General features: G+C 46.7%; 1 protein-coding gene across 4 annotated transcripts in view; it reads right to left on the bottom strand.

Annotated features, from left to right (window-relative positions):
- LOC129708531 (F-actin-uncapping protein LRRC16A-like) overlaps positions 1-16,234 on the bottom strand; it is a 301,981-nt gene that overhangs the window by 101,120 nt on the left and 184,627 nt on the right. For all 4 annotated transcript variants that reach the window (XM_055654335.1, XM_055654351.1, XM_055654347.1 and 1 more), the window contains exons 17-18: positions 14,795-14,864; positions 6,999-7,080 (exon numbers count right to left, since the gene is read on the bottom strand). In XM_055654335.1, the coding sequence (XP_055510310.1) occupies positions 6,999-7,080; positions 14,795-14,864 (152 nt within the window). The remainder of the gene's footprint in view (positions 1-6,998; positions 7,081-14,794; positions 14,865-16,234) is intronic.

Here is a 16,234-nt window from a genome sequence, read left to right as displayed (position 1 = left end):
CTTCAGGCAGACCAGAGGAGGCAGTCATACCGCCATCCATATAAACGGGACTGAGGTGGAGCGCGTCTCCAGCTATAAATTCCTCGGAGTACATATCTCGGAGGACTTGTCCTGGTCCCTCAACACCTCCAAGCTGATCAAAAAGGCACAGCAGCGCCTTTACTTCCTTAGGAGGCTCAAGAAAGCTCACCTGTCCCCCCAGATCCTGACCAACTTTTACCGCTGTACCATAGAGAGTATCCTGACCACCTGCTTCACGGTATGGTACAGCAGCTGCACTGCTGCGGACAGGAAGGCACTACAACGGGTGGTGAAAACCGCGCAGTACATCATCGGTGCCCCGCTCCCTGCCATGTATGCCCTCCACCGAAAACGGTGTCTGAGACGGGCTGGGAAGATCATCAAAGACCCCTCACACCCCAACCATGGACTGTTTGCCCTCCTCCCATCAGGGAGGCGGTACAGGAGCCTCAGGTCACGTACTAGTAGGATGAGGAAAAGCTTCTATAACAACACAATCACATTGCTGAACTCAGAGTCCCGACGATAGATTTCTCTGGTCCCTCCGTCCCCTTTGTTTAATCATTCTGTATTTCCTGATTATTCTGTATCTTCCCTCTTTCTATTTTTTTTTTTCTCTTTATGTACAACTACTACGGTCTGACGCAAAACTGCATTTCGTTGTACTGATACTTGTATTTGTGCGATGACATTAAAGTTGAATTGAATTGAATTGAAATTGAATACAGGTCCAACACCCATTTTCCAGCAGCCTTTCCGGATTATCTGTTTTGTCGGACCAGCAGAGGTCCCAGTCTCCGAGAGGAGTACCGGAACGTTCCGCGAGGGACTGTGATACCAGCCCGCAAAGTCGGCCCCGGGAGTAAGCGACGGGAACGGATCTGCCGGCTCGAGATCGGCCGCCACACCCGGCCTAGGCGCCACATTTACAGGGGGGGGGGGGGGTGGTGGAAATCCGGGAAGGGATTTTAAGTGCGCTCCTGTAATGTTGTCCAGATTAAAGGAAGGTGCCGGACCACCAGTTGCCGGAAAATCGCTGGTTGGTGGACGTGTATGTACAGAAACTCTACCGCTGCGCCACCGTGCCGCACACGGGCAAACAACGCAGAGCGTTGAACTTCTTAAGGGGCTGTCCCACTTGGGCGACCTAATCTGCGAGTTTAGAAGAGTGTCTTCGACCTTCAAATTCGCAGCATGGTCGACCCGTGGTCTAGGAGGTCCTATGAGGTTGCTGGAACTCTCCTTCATGCTCGAAGGAAGTTCCCGAATACTCGTGGCCTCAGCTAGCTAGGTCGCGGAAAGGTTTTCAGCATGTTGAAAAATATTGTAAAATTTGAATCGGCATGGTTATTTTGAACTCGTGGTGCAGTGGACGGTAGATCCAGCTCGAGGCTTTCCAGGCGAGTGCCCTCGAGCTCGAAGGTCGAAGACACTCTCCTTAACTCGCGGATTAGGTCGCCCAAGTGGGACAGCCCCTTTAGACTGTAAAAGTGATGCCAATACTTTAGTTTAGTTTATTGTCACGTGCGTGGATTGTCACCTTGTCGTGGTGGGGAAGATTGTGTGGACCTGAGATCCTGAGAGCGATGCCGTCTGGAGCTGTGCTCCTGGTAGGGCCACACATGGTGGTAAGGTCGAGTGGGAGGTCCCTGACAAAGTGCAATCCAACCAAGACCTCAAAGGTGGAACCTTCCTCAAATTAGGGGACCAAAACTGCACACAATACTCCAGGTGTGGTCTCACCAGGGCTCTGTACAACTGCAGAAGGATCTCTTTGCTTCTATACTAACTCCTCTTGTTATAAAGGCCAACATGCCATTCGCTTTCTTCACTGCCCACTGCATGCTTGCCCTGCATGCTTGCATTCATTGACTGATGAACAAGGACCCCCTGATCCAATTGTACTTCCCTTTTTCCCAACTTGACACCATTTAGATAATAATCTGCTTTCCAGTTCTCGCCACCAAACCTCACATTTATCCACATTAAACTTCATCTGTCATGCATCTGCCCACTCATCCAACCAGTCCAAGTCACCCTGCGTCCTCATAGCATCCTCCTCACAGTTCGCACTGCCACCCAGCTTTGTGTAATCAGCAAATTTGCTCATTTTACTTTTAATCCCTTCATCTAAATCACTAATGTATACTGTAAATAGCTGCAGTCCCAGCACGGAGCCTTGCGGTACCCCACTAGTCACTGCCTGCCATTCTGAAAGGGACCCGTTAATCCCTACTCTTTGTTTCCTGTCTGCACAACCAATTTTCTATCCATGTCAGCACTCTACCCCCATTACCATGTGTTAGTGTGCAGGGATCGCTGGTTGGTGTGGACACGTTGGGCCGCATGGCCTGTTTCCACGCAGTATCTCTAAACTAAACTGTATCTCTAAAAATAACAGTCTCTCTTCCATACCTTCATTAATTAGTCTTGTTATGATTGCAAGCAGCAATTCTGCATGCATCACGTTACTAAATGCAGATTTACTGCATTGAAATGGAAAATGCAGTTTTGAAATGCAGTTCAATAAAAATATATTGATAGCTAATTTCTGCTGTGGTCATAAAGCAATCCAACCCAGATCACAAGGGCTCAATAATAACCTATTAATATTCTAGTGTGTTCTCAATGCAACCAAAAACCATTTGCACAAATTGAGTTGTTTTTCAAATCGGGAGATGTATTCCATCATCTCTTTAGTTTAGTTTAGAGAGACAGCGTGGAAACAGGCCCTTCGGCCCACCGGGTACGTGCCGACCAGCGATCCCTGCACATTAACACGGCCCTACACACACTAGGGACAATTTACTATTTTTCCGGAGCCAATTAACCTACAAACCTGCACGTCTTTGGAGTGTGGTTGGAAAACGGACCACCCGGGGGAAAACCCACGCAGGCCACGGGGAGATCGTACAAACTCCTTACAGACAGCTCCCGTGGTCAGGATCGAACCCGGGTCTCTGGCGCTGTGAGGCAGCAACTCTACCGCTGCGCCACCGTGCCATCTCTCCAATATCTATGGAAATGATGGTAGATGTCAGACAAAGGGGAAGCGTAGAATCTCACATTGCGATGGAGAGCACCATAAGGGTGGTGCAGCGGTAGAGTTGCTGCTTTACAATGCCAGAGACCTGGTTTCGATCCTGACTACGGGCGATGTCTGAACGGAGTTTGTACGTTCTCCCCATGGGTTTTCTCTTGGAGCTCCAGTGTCTTCCCACACTCCAAAGACGTGCAGGTTAGTAGGTTAATTGGCCTTCGATAAAATTGTAGATAGTCATTAGTGTGTGTAGGATGGTGTTTATGTGCGGGGATCTCTGGTCAGCGCAGACTCGGTGGGCCGAAGGGCCTGTTTCCACGCCGTATCTCTAAACTAAATTAAACTGGCTGTTTTTATCGTTGTGACCAGCATGTTTGGAATAGACTGTTTCCTATTTGTTTCAGTTTCAGTTTAGTTTATTGTCACGTGTACCGAGGTACAATGAAAAGCTTTTATTGCGTGCTAACCAGTCACTGGAAAGACAATTCATTATTACAATCGAGCCATTTTACAGTGTGTAGATACATGATAAGGGAATAACGTTTAGTGCAAGGTAATGCCAGCAAAGTCTGTTCAAGGAAATCTTGCTGTCGGAGTAGAGATTTAAGAGTCTGGAGCGATTGTACCATGAGTTTGTAGATCTGCTTTGGTGGCTAGTCGTCACCTGGGTTGGGGGCAACACACAACACACGCTGCCGCACTGGTGAGTAAAGGGCCTGTCCTACTTGGCCGTCATTTGCGCCTCATTTACGCGTCATATGTAAAATGGGTCAACGCGTCGTGATGCGCAAAGTCGCTCGCAAATCACGAGGCAGCACAGCCGTCTGGTGCGCGTGACATCATTAGAAGACCCTCCGGCGCACATGGCTATTGACATCGACGCACGGTGACATAACCATGCGTCACAACAGACAATAGGTGCAGGAGTAGGCCATTCGGCCCTTCGAGCCAGCACCGCCATTCAATGTGATCATGGCTGATCATCCCCAATCAGTACCCCGTTCCTGCCTTCTCCCCATATCCCCTGACTCCACTATCTTTAAGAGCCCTATCTAGCTCTCTCTTGAAAGCATCCAGAGAACCTGCCTCCACCGCCCTCAGAGGCAGAGAATTCCACAGACTCACCACTCTCTGTGAGAAAAAGTGTTTCCTCATCTCCGTTCTAAATGGCTTACTCCTTATTCTTAAACTGTGGCCCCTGGTTCTGGACTCCCCCAACATCGGGAACATGTTTCCTGCCTCTATTGTGTCCAAGCCCTTAACAATCTTCACCATGCGATACATGTGAGACGTCGGGACGCCAGCGTGTGACGCCAATGCTTCAGTGTGCGTACGCGATAATTCACGCAGGTGGTGCGCGAGGATTTTGTTAAACTACGTAATCCTGGAATGCCGCGCGCCACGCATGTGATTCCACGCCTCACCATGTGCAATGCGTGCGTCACCCACGCGCCGACCTATTTTACATATGACGCGTAAATGAGGTGCAAATGACGGCCAAGTGGGACAGGCCCTTTAGGCAAGGCGGCACCTTTACCACCTCAGGCCGCTGAGGAAATTCAGAGTCTCTCTGAGGATCCTTCAGTGCTTCTACTCTGGGGCTGTAGAAAGCATCTTGTCCGGCAACATCTCAATCTGGTTTGGGAACAGCTCTGCCCAGGGCAAGAAGGCTCTGCAGAGAGTAGTGCGTTCGGCTGAACGCACTATGGGAACTACACTCACCCCCCCTGCAGGAACTATACACCAGGAGGTGCAGATCCAGAGCCAGTAACATTATGGGGGACCCCTACCACCCCAGCAACGGACTGTTCCAGCTGCTACGGTCAGGCAAACGTCTCCGCTGTCATGCTGTGAAAACAGAGAGAGGATGAGACGTAGTTTCTTCCCACAGGCCATCAGGACTGTAAACTCCTATCTCACCAGGGACGAGTTTACTGGACTAATTTACTGTTGTGTTGTGTCTTTTGTAAAAAAATATTTTCTAGCATGTAAATACTGATTCTGTTCTATTCTGTTCTATAGTTTTTTGCACAATCCACAGGCATTGCCACTTTCATTTCACTGCACATCTTGTATGTGCATGTGACAAATAAACTTAACTTGACGTCTTGTACCTGTTGAGATTCAGTCGGTCAATGAGAACTCGGCCGAATGATGAATTATTTCAACACAGTTCATGTTTCACATAAACAATGCTTTTCTAGTTCAGTGGGAGACCACTTATGAAATGTTGGAATCGGTCAATGAAGTGACTATTCAAAGTTATATAGGGCGGCACGGTGACACAGCAGTGGAGTTGCTGCCTCACAGCGCCAGAGACCCGGGTTCGATCCTGACTATGGGTGCTGTCTGTACGGAGTTTGCATGTTCTCCCCATGACCTGCGTGGGTTTTCTCCGAGGTCTTCGGTTTCCACCCACACTCCAAAGACGTACAGGTTTGTAGGTTAATTGGCTTCAGTAAAAATGTATAAAAAGTAAAAAATGCCCCGAGTGTGTGTGGGCTTGTGTTAATGTGCGGAGATCGCTGGTCGGTGCGAACTCGGTGGGCCGAAGGGCCTGTTTCCGCGCTGTATCTCTAAACTAAACCAAACGAAATTAAAACTTCACTGACATGTAGCACTTAATTCAGCTTCAAAAGCTGAGCCGCTGAGAACTCAATTATGATTACACTTCCTATCAGTTAATTTATCGTTTCTGAATGAATGATTTTTATCTTCAAAGGCTTCAAAATCTCCTTTTCACGTTACTCAACAGGAGGGAAGTGAATTGTAAAAATGCTGCCTCAGTTGAAATCGTGATGTTAAATTTGTTTAAAGATGGTTGATAAATCCGGCCAACATGATTTTACTTAATATCGGGATTTGCTGATGTGGGAAAAAGTAACAGGCATGGTGGCACAGCGGTAGAGGTAGAGTTGCTGCCTCACAGCGCCAGAGACCCGGGTTCAATCCTGACCGCACGTGCTTTCTGTACGGAGTTTGTACGTTCTCCCCGTGACCTGCGTGGGTTTTCTCCGGGTGCTCCCACACTCCAAAGACGTACAGGTTGGTAGGTTATTTTACCAAGCCAAATAACCTACCAACCTATGTTTCTATGTTTCTCCGGGTGCTCCCACACTCCAAAGACGTACAGGTTGGTAGGTTATTTGGGGTAAAATTGTAAATTGTCCCTAGGGCCTGTTTCCGCGCTGTATCTCTAAACTAGAGTAAAATGTGGAAAGCATAATTTCTATACTCAATACTCAGACTGATGAAGACCAACGTGCCAAAAGCCTTTTTGACCATCCCATCCGGCCCCCAAATCCGGCTATGGGAATGGATTTGCTGGCTCCGGCCAGAGCCCCGGCCACTGGGAGCTGACTTAACATGCCGATTGGCTGTGGAAGTCCTGATTAAAGGGGGTTCCACAGAAGGCTGTGGAGGCCAAGACAGGGGATATTTTTAAGGCGGAGATAGATAGATTCGGTATCAGGCGCTGTAATACAGGTGGACCTGTATTTATGTTCACAACTCCCAAATCCTGTTTGACACTGAAATATGAAATACTTTGTCCAGAGCTGCCAATTTGCAAATAGACACTGAATGAGTAACTCAGCAGGAATGGCAGCATCTCTGTTGAGAGGGAATGGGTGATGTTTCGGGTCGAGACCCTTCTTCGGTTCCTCAGACTGAAGAAGGGTCTTGACCAGAAACGTCACCCATTCCATCTCTCCATTCAGTGTCTATCTTCGATTTAAACCGGCATCTGCAGTTCCTTCCTAGCCAATTTGTAAATGTTTCCAATGCTTGCAAATGATGTCTGAGACTAATTTTATTGAGCTTTCACCGTGGCGTTATGGAACGCGGCCATAATTTTCTCATCGATTCCTCCCTCTATACATTAAACACAAGACGAGATTCAATGCGACAAAAAAACAAAACAAATACTCGCACTCACCATTATCTGAAATATCCAGTTTTGAAATGTTATGGATTTCAGCGATGCATCCTTCCAAGATCTGAGCTCCACCCGATCTCAGCTGGAACGAAAGAGATATTGAAACCGGATTAACTGGGATACAATGACGAGATTTTAATTATTTCAAGTAAAATAATCGAGACACAGAGTGATACAGTGTGGAAACAGGCCCTTTGGCCCAACTTGCTCACACTGGCCAACATGTCCCAGCTACACCAGTCCCACCTGCCTGTATTTGGTCCCTATCCTTCCAAACCTGTCCTATCCATGTATCTTGTCTAATGTATCTAAGATGTATGAAGGTATTTTTCTGTGCAACCAGTGCACAGAAGATAATATCCATTTTAGCAAGATGCTATCACTGGCCTGAAGTTTTTTTAACAATGTCTTCCTGTTGTTGTGATGCAAGGTCAAATGGCTGGTTATAAACAGACTGATCATTTAGGTTTAGTTTTAGAAATACAACGTGGAAACAGGACCTTCGACCCACAGAGTCCACGCCGACCATCGATCGCCCATCGACAGGTTTGTGAGTGTGGAGAGATTGTAATATGTGATTGCAGATCTGCTTCTGTGGCGAGCAAGCAAATGGTCGCCTGCGTCAGACGCCATCTTGGAAGCTCAATTATGTCATCAATTCAATGGACAACTTTGGATGGAGCCATGAAGATCAAAACATAAAAAAGCAGCAGAAAGCAGCATTGAGGAAAGGGGACAACAGAAAAAAGGCAATTGCAAGCTGAAGAATCGAGGAGTGAGCAACATAAATGGAGAAGGATAATAGGGTCGCTTCCATGGATTTGTGACGTTCTTGGTTATAAACAATCCCAACACTTGGGCGGCAACTTACAAATGCGTGATTTTATAAATTTTATAACTTTGCAACTCAGAATTTTTTTTTTCATAAACATCTTTTCCTGAACTCGTTTCAAAATCAAATCCAGGCCCAGCATCGATTTTCCTGCCACTGTTCGGACAGGACACTGTTTCGTTCAGACAAAACTACGAGAGCGCACTTGAAATTTACCACTAAACCTAGTCACGGGGAGAATGTGCAAACTCCGTACAGACAAGCACCCGTGGTCAGGATCGAACCCGGGTCTCTGGTGCTGTGAGGCAGCAACTCTACCGCTGCGCCACCGTGCCGTCCTGTTAGTCTGGCAAAATGGATAATCCAGAAAGGCTCTGGAACCAAGGGTGCTGGAAAACTGGTGGTGGATGTGTATGTGCCAAATGGAACTGCAACTGTTCTAGTTGGTACATGGAGCAGCAGTATGTGCCAAATATACCCCTAGTAATATTTGATAACACTTTCTAATGCTAGATCCTAACTTTCCCTGGTTTCTATTAGATGTTCAATAACAATTGTGACATAAAAATATCTGAACAGTGACACAGAATTTAAAGTTCTGTTGCATCCAATTAATCTTTGAGACATTTTACATTTCTGTAAAAAAAAGGACACAGAGTGTTGGTGTAACCCAGCGGGTCAGGCAGCATCTCTAGAGAACATGGGTAGGTGACGTTTCACAAAGTGCTGGAGTAACTCAGTGGGTCAGGCAGCATCTCTGGAGAACATGGATAGGTAACGTTTCAGAGTGCTGGAGTAACCCAGTGGGGTCAGGCAGCATCTCTAGACCATGGATAGGTGAGTTTAGCAGCATGGAAATACTAATCAAGACTCTTCGGCCGACCGGGTCCATGCCGACCATCGATCACCCCGTACACACTAGTTCTAGGTTATCCCACTTTGTCATCCACTCTCTATACACTAGGGGGCAATTTACAGAGGGCCAATTGACTTACAAATCCGCACGTGTTTCAAATGCGGGAGGAAACTGGATCACCCGAAGGAAACTCACGCGGTCACAGGGAAAACGTGCAAACTCCACACAGACTCCAAATTTGAGGAAGGACATTCTTGCTATTGAGGGAGTACAGCGTAGGTTCACAATTCCCGGGATGGCGGGACTGTCATATGTTGAAAGAATGGAGCGACTGGGCTTGTATACACTGGACTTTAGAAGGATGAGAGGATATCTTATTGAAACATATATGATTAATAAGGGATTGGACACGCTAGAGGCAGCAAACATGTTCCCGATGTTGGGGGAGTCCAGAACCAGGGGCCACAGTTTAAGAATAAGGGCTAGGCCGTTTAGAACGGAGACGTGGAAAAACTTTTTCACCCCGAGTTGTGAATCTGTGGAATTCTTTGCCTCAAAGGGCGGTGGAGGCTGATTCTCTGGAGTCAGGGGATATGGGGAGAAGGCAGGAACGGGGTACTGATTGGGGATGATCAGCCATGATCACATTGAATGGTGGTGCTGGCTCAAAGAGCCGAATGGCCTCCTCCTGCACCTATTGTCTATTGTCTTTTGTCAAACGGCACCTCAGGCCGGGATCGAACAAGATGAGTGACCCTTCTTGTGTCTCCATCTCTCATTTATTTAACTTTATTTCATAATAGTCAGCTCAAAGGTATATGCAAGAACATTGAAAGCTATAAGTAAACTAAGGCGACATGGTGCAGAGTTAAAGCTGCTGCCTCACGGCGCCGGAAACCCGGTTTAAATCCTGACTACATCTGCTGTCTGTGTGGAGTTTGCATGTTCTCCGTGTGACCATTGTGTGTTTTCTCCCCCACTCCAAAGACGTGCAGGTCTGTTGGCTTGTGGTAATTGCCCCACAACATAGAACCAGTGAACGGTTAATCGGTTGGTAGTGGATGGGGTATATGGTCAGCATGGACTCGGTGGGCCGAAGGGCCTGTTTCCACACTATATCTCTAAAACTAAAAAAGCTGAAACAAAAGAGTTGAATTATTAATAATTGGCATGATAACTAATATAGCAGTAGATTTTCAATGAGTAATGTGCTTACATCTCCATGTACATCTCCATGTACAGTCTTTACAACTGGATAGGTAAAACATTGTCAATTTTATTTAGTTTTAGTTTTCGTAACTGATACACCAAAAAAAACCTTTGGGCCTGTCCCACTTAGGCGATTTTTTTGGGCGACTGCTGCAAAATATTCAGCATGTGGCGACAGTGGCGAGAATTTTTGCTCTTGTAGGTTGTCGTAGGTGCTGTCGTAGGTGAATTCCATTAAAACTAGTCCCTGGCAGTCGCCTAAAGAGTCGCCTAAGTGGGACAGGCCCAAACATTTTTTTTCTTTGAATTTGAATTTCTTTCAATTGATTGTTCAAATGATCGATCACAGGCCCATCACTTCATGGAAAATACTGCCTGAGCAAAGATACTCATGCACAAAATGTCTGCGTCAAGACGTTCCAAATGGCAACCCTGACAAGGCAAGGTGAGCAAGGCATTTTTCTGGATCAACAGAGGTTAAAAAGCAGGGAAGGTACTTACACAGTGACCAAGCTAAGGAAAGCAGTAGAGGGGGAAAGAATGGAAAATATCAGTGCAAAGCTGGAATAGGCAAAAGCATCACAGCACAGTGAATTCAGCAACCTTGCTCTCTGCATCACGTTAGTCATAGAGTGACACAGGAGTGAAAATCAGGCCCATCAGCCCAACTTGCCCACACCGGCCAACTTTTCCCTTCTACGCTAGTCATAGAGTGATACAGCGTGGAAACAGGCCCTTCAGCCCAACTTGCCCATACTGGCCAACATGTCCCATCTACCCTCGTCATAGAGTGATACAGCATGAAAACAGGCCCTTCAGCCCAACTTGCCCATACTGGCCAACATGTCCCATCTACCCTCGTCATAGAGTGATACAGCATGGAAACAGGCCCATCGGCCCAACTTACCCACACCGGCCAACATGTCCCATCTACACGTCCCACCTGCCTGCGTTTGGCCCATATCCCTCTAAACCTGTCCTATTCATGTACCTGTCCAAATGTTTCTTAGACGTTGTGATAGTGCCTGTCATAATTACCTCCTCCGGCAGCTCGTTCCATACACCCACCACCATTTGTGTGGAAAAAGCTACCCCTCAGCTTCTTATTAAGTCTTCCCCCCCCTCCTTTGGTTCTCGATTCCCCTTCTCTAGGCTGGAGATGCTGTGCGTTTACCTGATCTATTCCTCTGACGATTTTGTACACCTCCATAAGATCACCCCTCATCCTCCTGCACTCCAAGGAATAGAGTCCCAGCCTACTCAACCTCTCTCTATAGGTCTGGCCCTCGAGTTCTGGCAACATCCTCGTAAATCTTCTCAGAACCCTTTCCAGCTTGACAACATCTTTCCCGTAACATGGAGCCCAGAACTGAACACAATACTCTAAATGTGGCCTCACCTTATACAATTGCAACGCAACCTCCCAACTTCTTTACCACGTTGAATTTTATAAATGTAGGCAAATGTGGCAACTTGGTCGACATGGAGAAGTTGGGTGGAAGGGCTTTAAAGGAATGTGAAAGTTTTGAATTGCTGAAAACTTCCCATTTAATTTATTTAAAGCGGTAGAATGCATATAAATGAAATAAAAACACATCCAACAATTTGGAAATGATTGCCTCTGGTTAGGAACAATTACACTCATCCAACTTTTTAAGACTTGAAGTTCATTGACATATTTGGTGCTGACGCTATTAACTAGTGCAACAGTACCACAAGTTTATTAAGCAACAAGAAGTGAGAAACCAAGACAAAAATCCTGCAGATGCTGTAAATCTGAAATAAAAAGAAGCAAATGCTGGAATAACTCAGCACCTGTGGAAAGAGAATTAATGCTTCAAGTCCACAACCTGAATGAATTTTCGATAAGGGACGTTACAGAAAAACTTCTGAAGCTTTAGACTTTACTTTAGACTTAAGAGATCTAGGGCGGAAACAGGCCCTTCGGCCTACCTAGTCTACATGGACCAGCGATTACCCCATATACTAGCACTATCCTACACACACCAGGGACAATTTTACAATTCTTACCAAAGTCAATTAACGTACAAACCTACACCTCTTTCACGTGTGTGAGGAAATCGAAGGTCTCGGAGGAAACCCACGCGGTCAAGGGGAGAGCGTGCAAACTCCGTACAGACAGCACCCGTAGTCGGGATCGAACCCGGGTCTCCGGCGCTGCAAGCGCTGTAAGGTAACAACCGCATCGCTGCGCCACCGTGCCGTCCATTAAAGTGAAGAGTTAAGCCCCTGTCCCACGATGCGAGTTTACCCAAGAGCTCTCCCGAATTTAAAAAAAATCAAACTCGTGGTAAGTACATAGAATGTACGTAGTGGGTACGTCGGAGCTCGTGGATGTCTCGTAGCGGCTCGTAACGCTAACGGCAGGTACTCGGGAAACGCGGTACCTCGTGAAGTTTTTTCAACACCGTGAAAATTGTCCAAGAGTAAAAAAATACTCGTGATGAGGTACCACGAGTTTGATTATTTTTTTTAACTCGGGAGAACTCTTGGGTAAACTCGCATCATGGGACAGGGGCTTTAATGCTTCAAGACCACAACCTGAATGGATTCTCATGAAGAGACCTGGACTGTTTATCTATCCAGAGGTACTTCCAAACCTGATGAACGGACCCTACTATTTTTTGTTTTTATTAAGCTACAGTAATATATTCCTCATGTACTCGGGGCGACACGGTGGCCCAGCGGTAGAGTTGCTGCCTCACAGCGTCAGAGACCCAGGTTCGAACCCGACCAAGGGTGCTGACTGTACGGAGTTAGTATATTCTCCCCGTAAGTTTTCCCCATGTTTGTATGTTAATTTGGCTTTGGTAAGTTAGGGTGTAGGATAGTGCTGGGTTACTGTGATCGCTGGTCGGCGCAGACTTGGTGGGCCGAAAGGCCTGTGTCCGCGCTGTATCTCTAAACTAAATTAAAGTATTATTCATATATGCACCGCGATACTGTGGCTCTAATTCAGAGGCGGTGTCCAAGCAGCTAAAGTGGACCTATAGAGATGCACAAATTAGAGAAAGTTTTAGTTTTTAGTCTAGTTGAAAGATACAACGTGGAAACAGGCCCTTCGGCCCACCGAGTCCATGCTGACCAGTGATCGCCAGTTCGTTGGTTCTCTGTTATCCCACTTTCTCATCCTAACTCACCAGGGGCAATTTACAATGGACAATAGGTGCAGGAGTTGGCCATTCGGCCCCTTCAAGCCATCCCCGTTATTCACTGTGATCATGGCACTTGCATGCCTTTGGGATTTGGGTGGACACCAGAGTCACCAGGGAAAGCCCACCAGGTCACAGGGAGAACGTACAAACACCGTACAGACAGTACCCTTGGTCAGGATCGAACCGGGGTCTCTGACAGCAACTCTACCGCTGCGCCACCGTGCTTGCTACACGGCCTCTGGTAAATACTGTGAATCGGATCAGCTACATCGTTGACTCCAGACAGACGGGAGTCTTGAGGAGGTGACGCACATAGATTTTGGTTTAAAATTTAGTTTAGTTTATTGTCGCGTGGACCATGAGGTACAGTGAAAAGCCTTTGTTATGTGCCAACCTGTCGTGGAAGGACAATCCATGATTACAATCGAGCCACTCGCAGTGTAGATAAAAGAGTGGAGCGATTGTAACGGGTGATTACAGGACCATTTGTGTGACCAGCGCACAAGGAGTCCCCTGGGTTGGGCTCCATCTTGGGTTCCAAAGATTTGAGGTGTCCATGGGGCAGCAAGATCAAAGTTCAATCTTTAAGGTATAGAACTTCATAAGTTCTAGGAGCAGGACAAGGCCATTTGGGCCATCAAGTCTGCTCTGCCATCCGATCATGGCTGATCTATCTTTCCTTCTCAACTCCCATTCCCCCATAACCCCTGACATCCTTATGGGCCTGTCCAACTGGACGATTTTATTAGGCAACTGCCGCCGACTGTCATAGTCGTAGCGGGTCGCCGAACAACCGGCGACAGCACCAACGTCAAGCTACGCTCATTGGCGTCAAACCCACTGTTGCCAACATTTTTTCAACATGTTGAATATTTAGCGGCGACCAGAAAGAGGCTTTTTCTGGGCTTTTTGCCCAACTGAGGAGACTACTCCCGGCCACCACCCTGCGACAAACTAGTCGCCTGCAGTTGACTAAAGAAATCGCCTAAGTGCGACAGGCCCATTAGAAACTGGTGTCACAATGGCTTCTCCCCATAACCTCTGACACCCGACACCCTTACTAATCAAGAATCTTTCTATCTCCGCTTTAAAAATATCCACTGACTTGGCCTCCACAGCCGTCTGTGGCAATGAATTCCACAGATGCACCACCCTTTGACTGAAAAAGTTCCTCCTCATCTCCTTTCTAAAGGTATGTCCTTTTATTCTGAGGCTGTGGCCTCTGGTCCTAGATTCTCCCACTAGTGGAAATATCCCCTCCGCCTCCACTCCATCCGGGCTTTTCACTATTCGATAAGTTCCAACATATAATTGGAAATAAATTTTAATTAGTCAGCATGAAAAAAATTGTGGTTTTCAAGGCTGAATTATATTTCCCCATCACATTTTCAAGTTAAATGAACTCAATGATCAAGACTGACAAACCTCCCCCCCACCCCACCTCCCCAATCTTTGCACATCCCCAATCCTGGACTTGCCACTCGTCACTTTAATTTCATGTTTCACGTATCTTGTTGTGTTTTATGACTGTTGGCAGAACAATTTCCCTTCTGGGATAAATAAAGTTCTATCATATTGTATTGTAAAATTCGAAGGGCCAGAGAAACTCAGTGGGTCGGGCAGCATCTGGGGAGGGGATGGACAGGTGCCTGTTTTGGGCCGAGATCCTTCTCCAGCTATTGGAGCCTGTTGTACTTCTATGGGTAACAGCATTCCTCCTTACCTCGCAATTGCTAAGGTCAAGGGAGACCTCCTTCAGCTGAGGGTTGCAGGAAAGGCCGAGTAACAGTGCTCTGTAAAGAGAGAATTACATCGAGAGTCAGGAGTTTTATTGTCATATGTCCCAGGTAGAACAATGAAATTCTTATTTGCAGCAGCACAACAGAATATGTTACTCTGTATACAATATAATATATACGAGAAAAAAGTTCTGTGTACACACACGCACATACATACTTGAGAAACACATGCATACACTTGAGTTTTCACACAATGGGTTTAGTTTAGTTTAGAGATACAGCGCCGAAAAAGGCCCTTCGGCTCACCAGGTCCATGCCGACCAGCGATCCCCACACATTAACATTATCCTACACACACTAGGGGCAATGATACCTATACCAAGCTTATGGCACATACAAAGATGTACAGGTTTGTAGGTTAATTGGCTAGGTAAAGTTTTTAAATGGTCAGTGGTGTGTGTAGGATAGTGTTAGTGAGTGGGGATTGCTGGTCACAGTGGGCCGAAGGGCCTGTTTATGCTCTGTGCCTCTAAACTAAACAAAACAGTTATCAGGTAAGAGAAGCATACTATCACCAAATAGAGAGCATAGAAACATAGAAAATAGGTGAAGGAGTAGGCCATTCGGCCCTTCGAGCCAGCGCCGCCATTCATTGTGATCATGGCTGATCATCCCAAATGAATAACTCGTGCCTGCCTTCTCCCCATATCCCTTGATTCAGCTAACCCCTACAGCAGTCCTGAACTAATATCTACCTTATTAAAGATAGCTCTTAAAGACACAGTTTAAGAATAAGGGGTAGGCTATTTAGGACTGAGATGAAGAAAAACGTTTTCAACAAGAGAGTTGTGAATCTATGGAATTCCCTGCCACCGAAGGCCAATTCTCTGGATGCTTTCAAGAGAGGAGTTAGATTTAGCTCTTAGTTCTAAAGGAATCAAGGGACATGGGAAGAAAGCAGGAACCGGGGTACTGATTGTGGATGATCAGCCATGATCGTATTGAATGGCGATGAAGGGCTGAATGGCCTACTCCTGCACCTATTTTCCATGTTTCCATGTTTGGAGTGTGTAGGATGTGAAACTGGAATGATAGAACGAGTAGAGACACAGAATGCTGGAGTAACTCAGCGGGACAGGCAGCATCTCTGGAGAGAAGGAAAGGGTCTATCGTTGGTCGGCACAGACTCGACGGGCTGAAGGGCCTGTTCCCACGCTGCTCCTCTGAAACAGAAACCAATCTGGTGCCCTGCTGCTGGTTATTAATAGTCCCAGCACACAACGAGGATGTTCACTCCGACAGGGAAAGTCCATTGGGAATCTGCCTACAGCACTAAACTCACACGATTCAGCACAAACTGGTAATGAAGATGGCGTGAGCACGAGACGAAAATAAAACAGCAGCCGCTACCTATCAATGTGACC

Source organism: Leucoraja erinacea, chromosome 2, assembly GCF_028641065.1.
Source record: "Leucoraja erinacea ecotype New England chromosome 2, Leri_hhj_1, whole genome shotgun sequence".
Taxonomy (NCBI): Eukaryota; Metazoa; Chordata; class Chondrichthyes; order Rajiformes; family Rajidae; genus Leucoraja; species Leucoraja erinaceus.
Note: the sequence above shows the minus strand (reverse complement) of the source record. Positions and strands in the feature narration are given on the sequence as shown.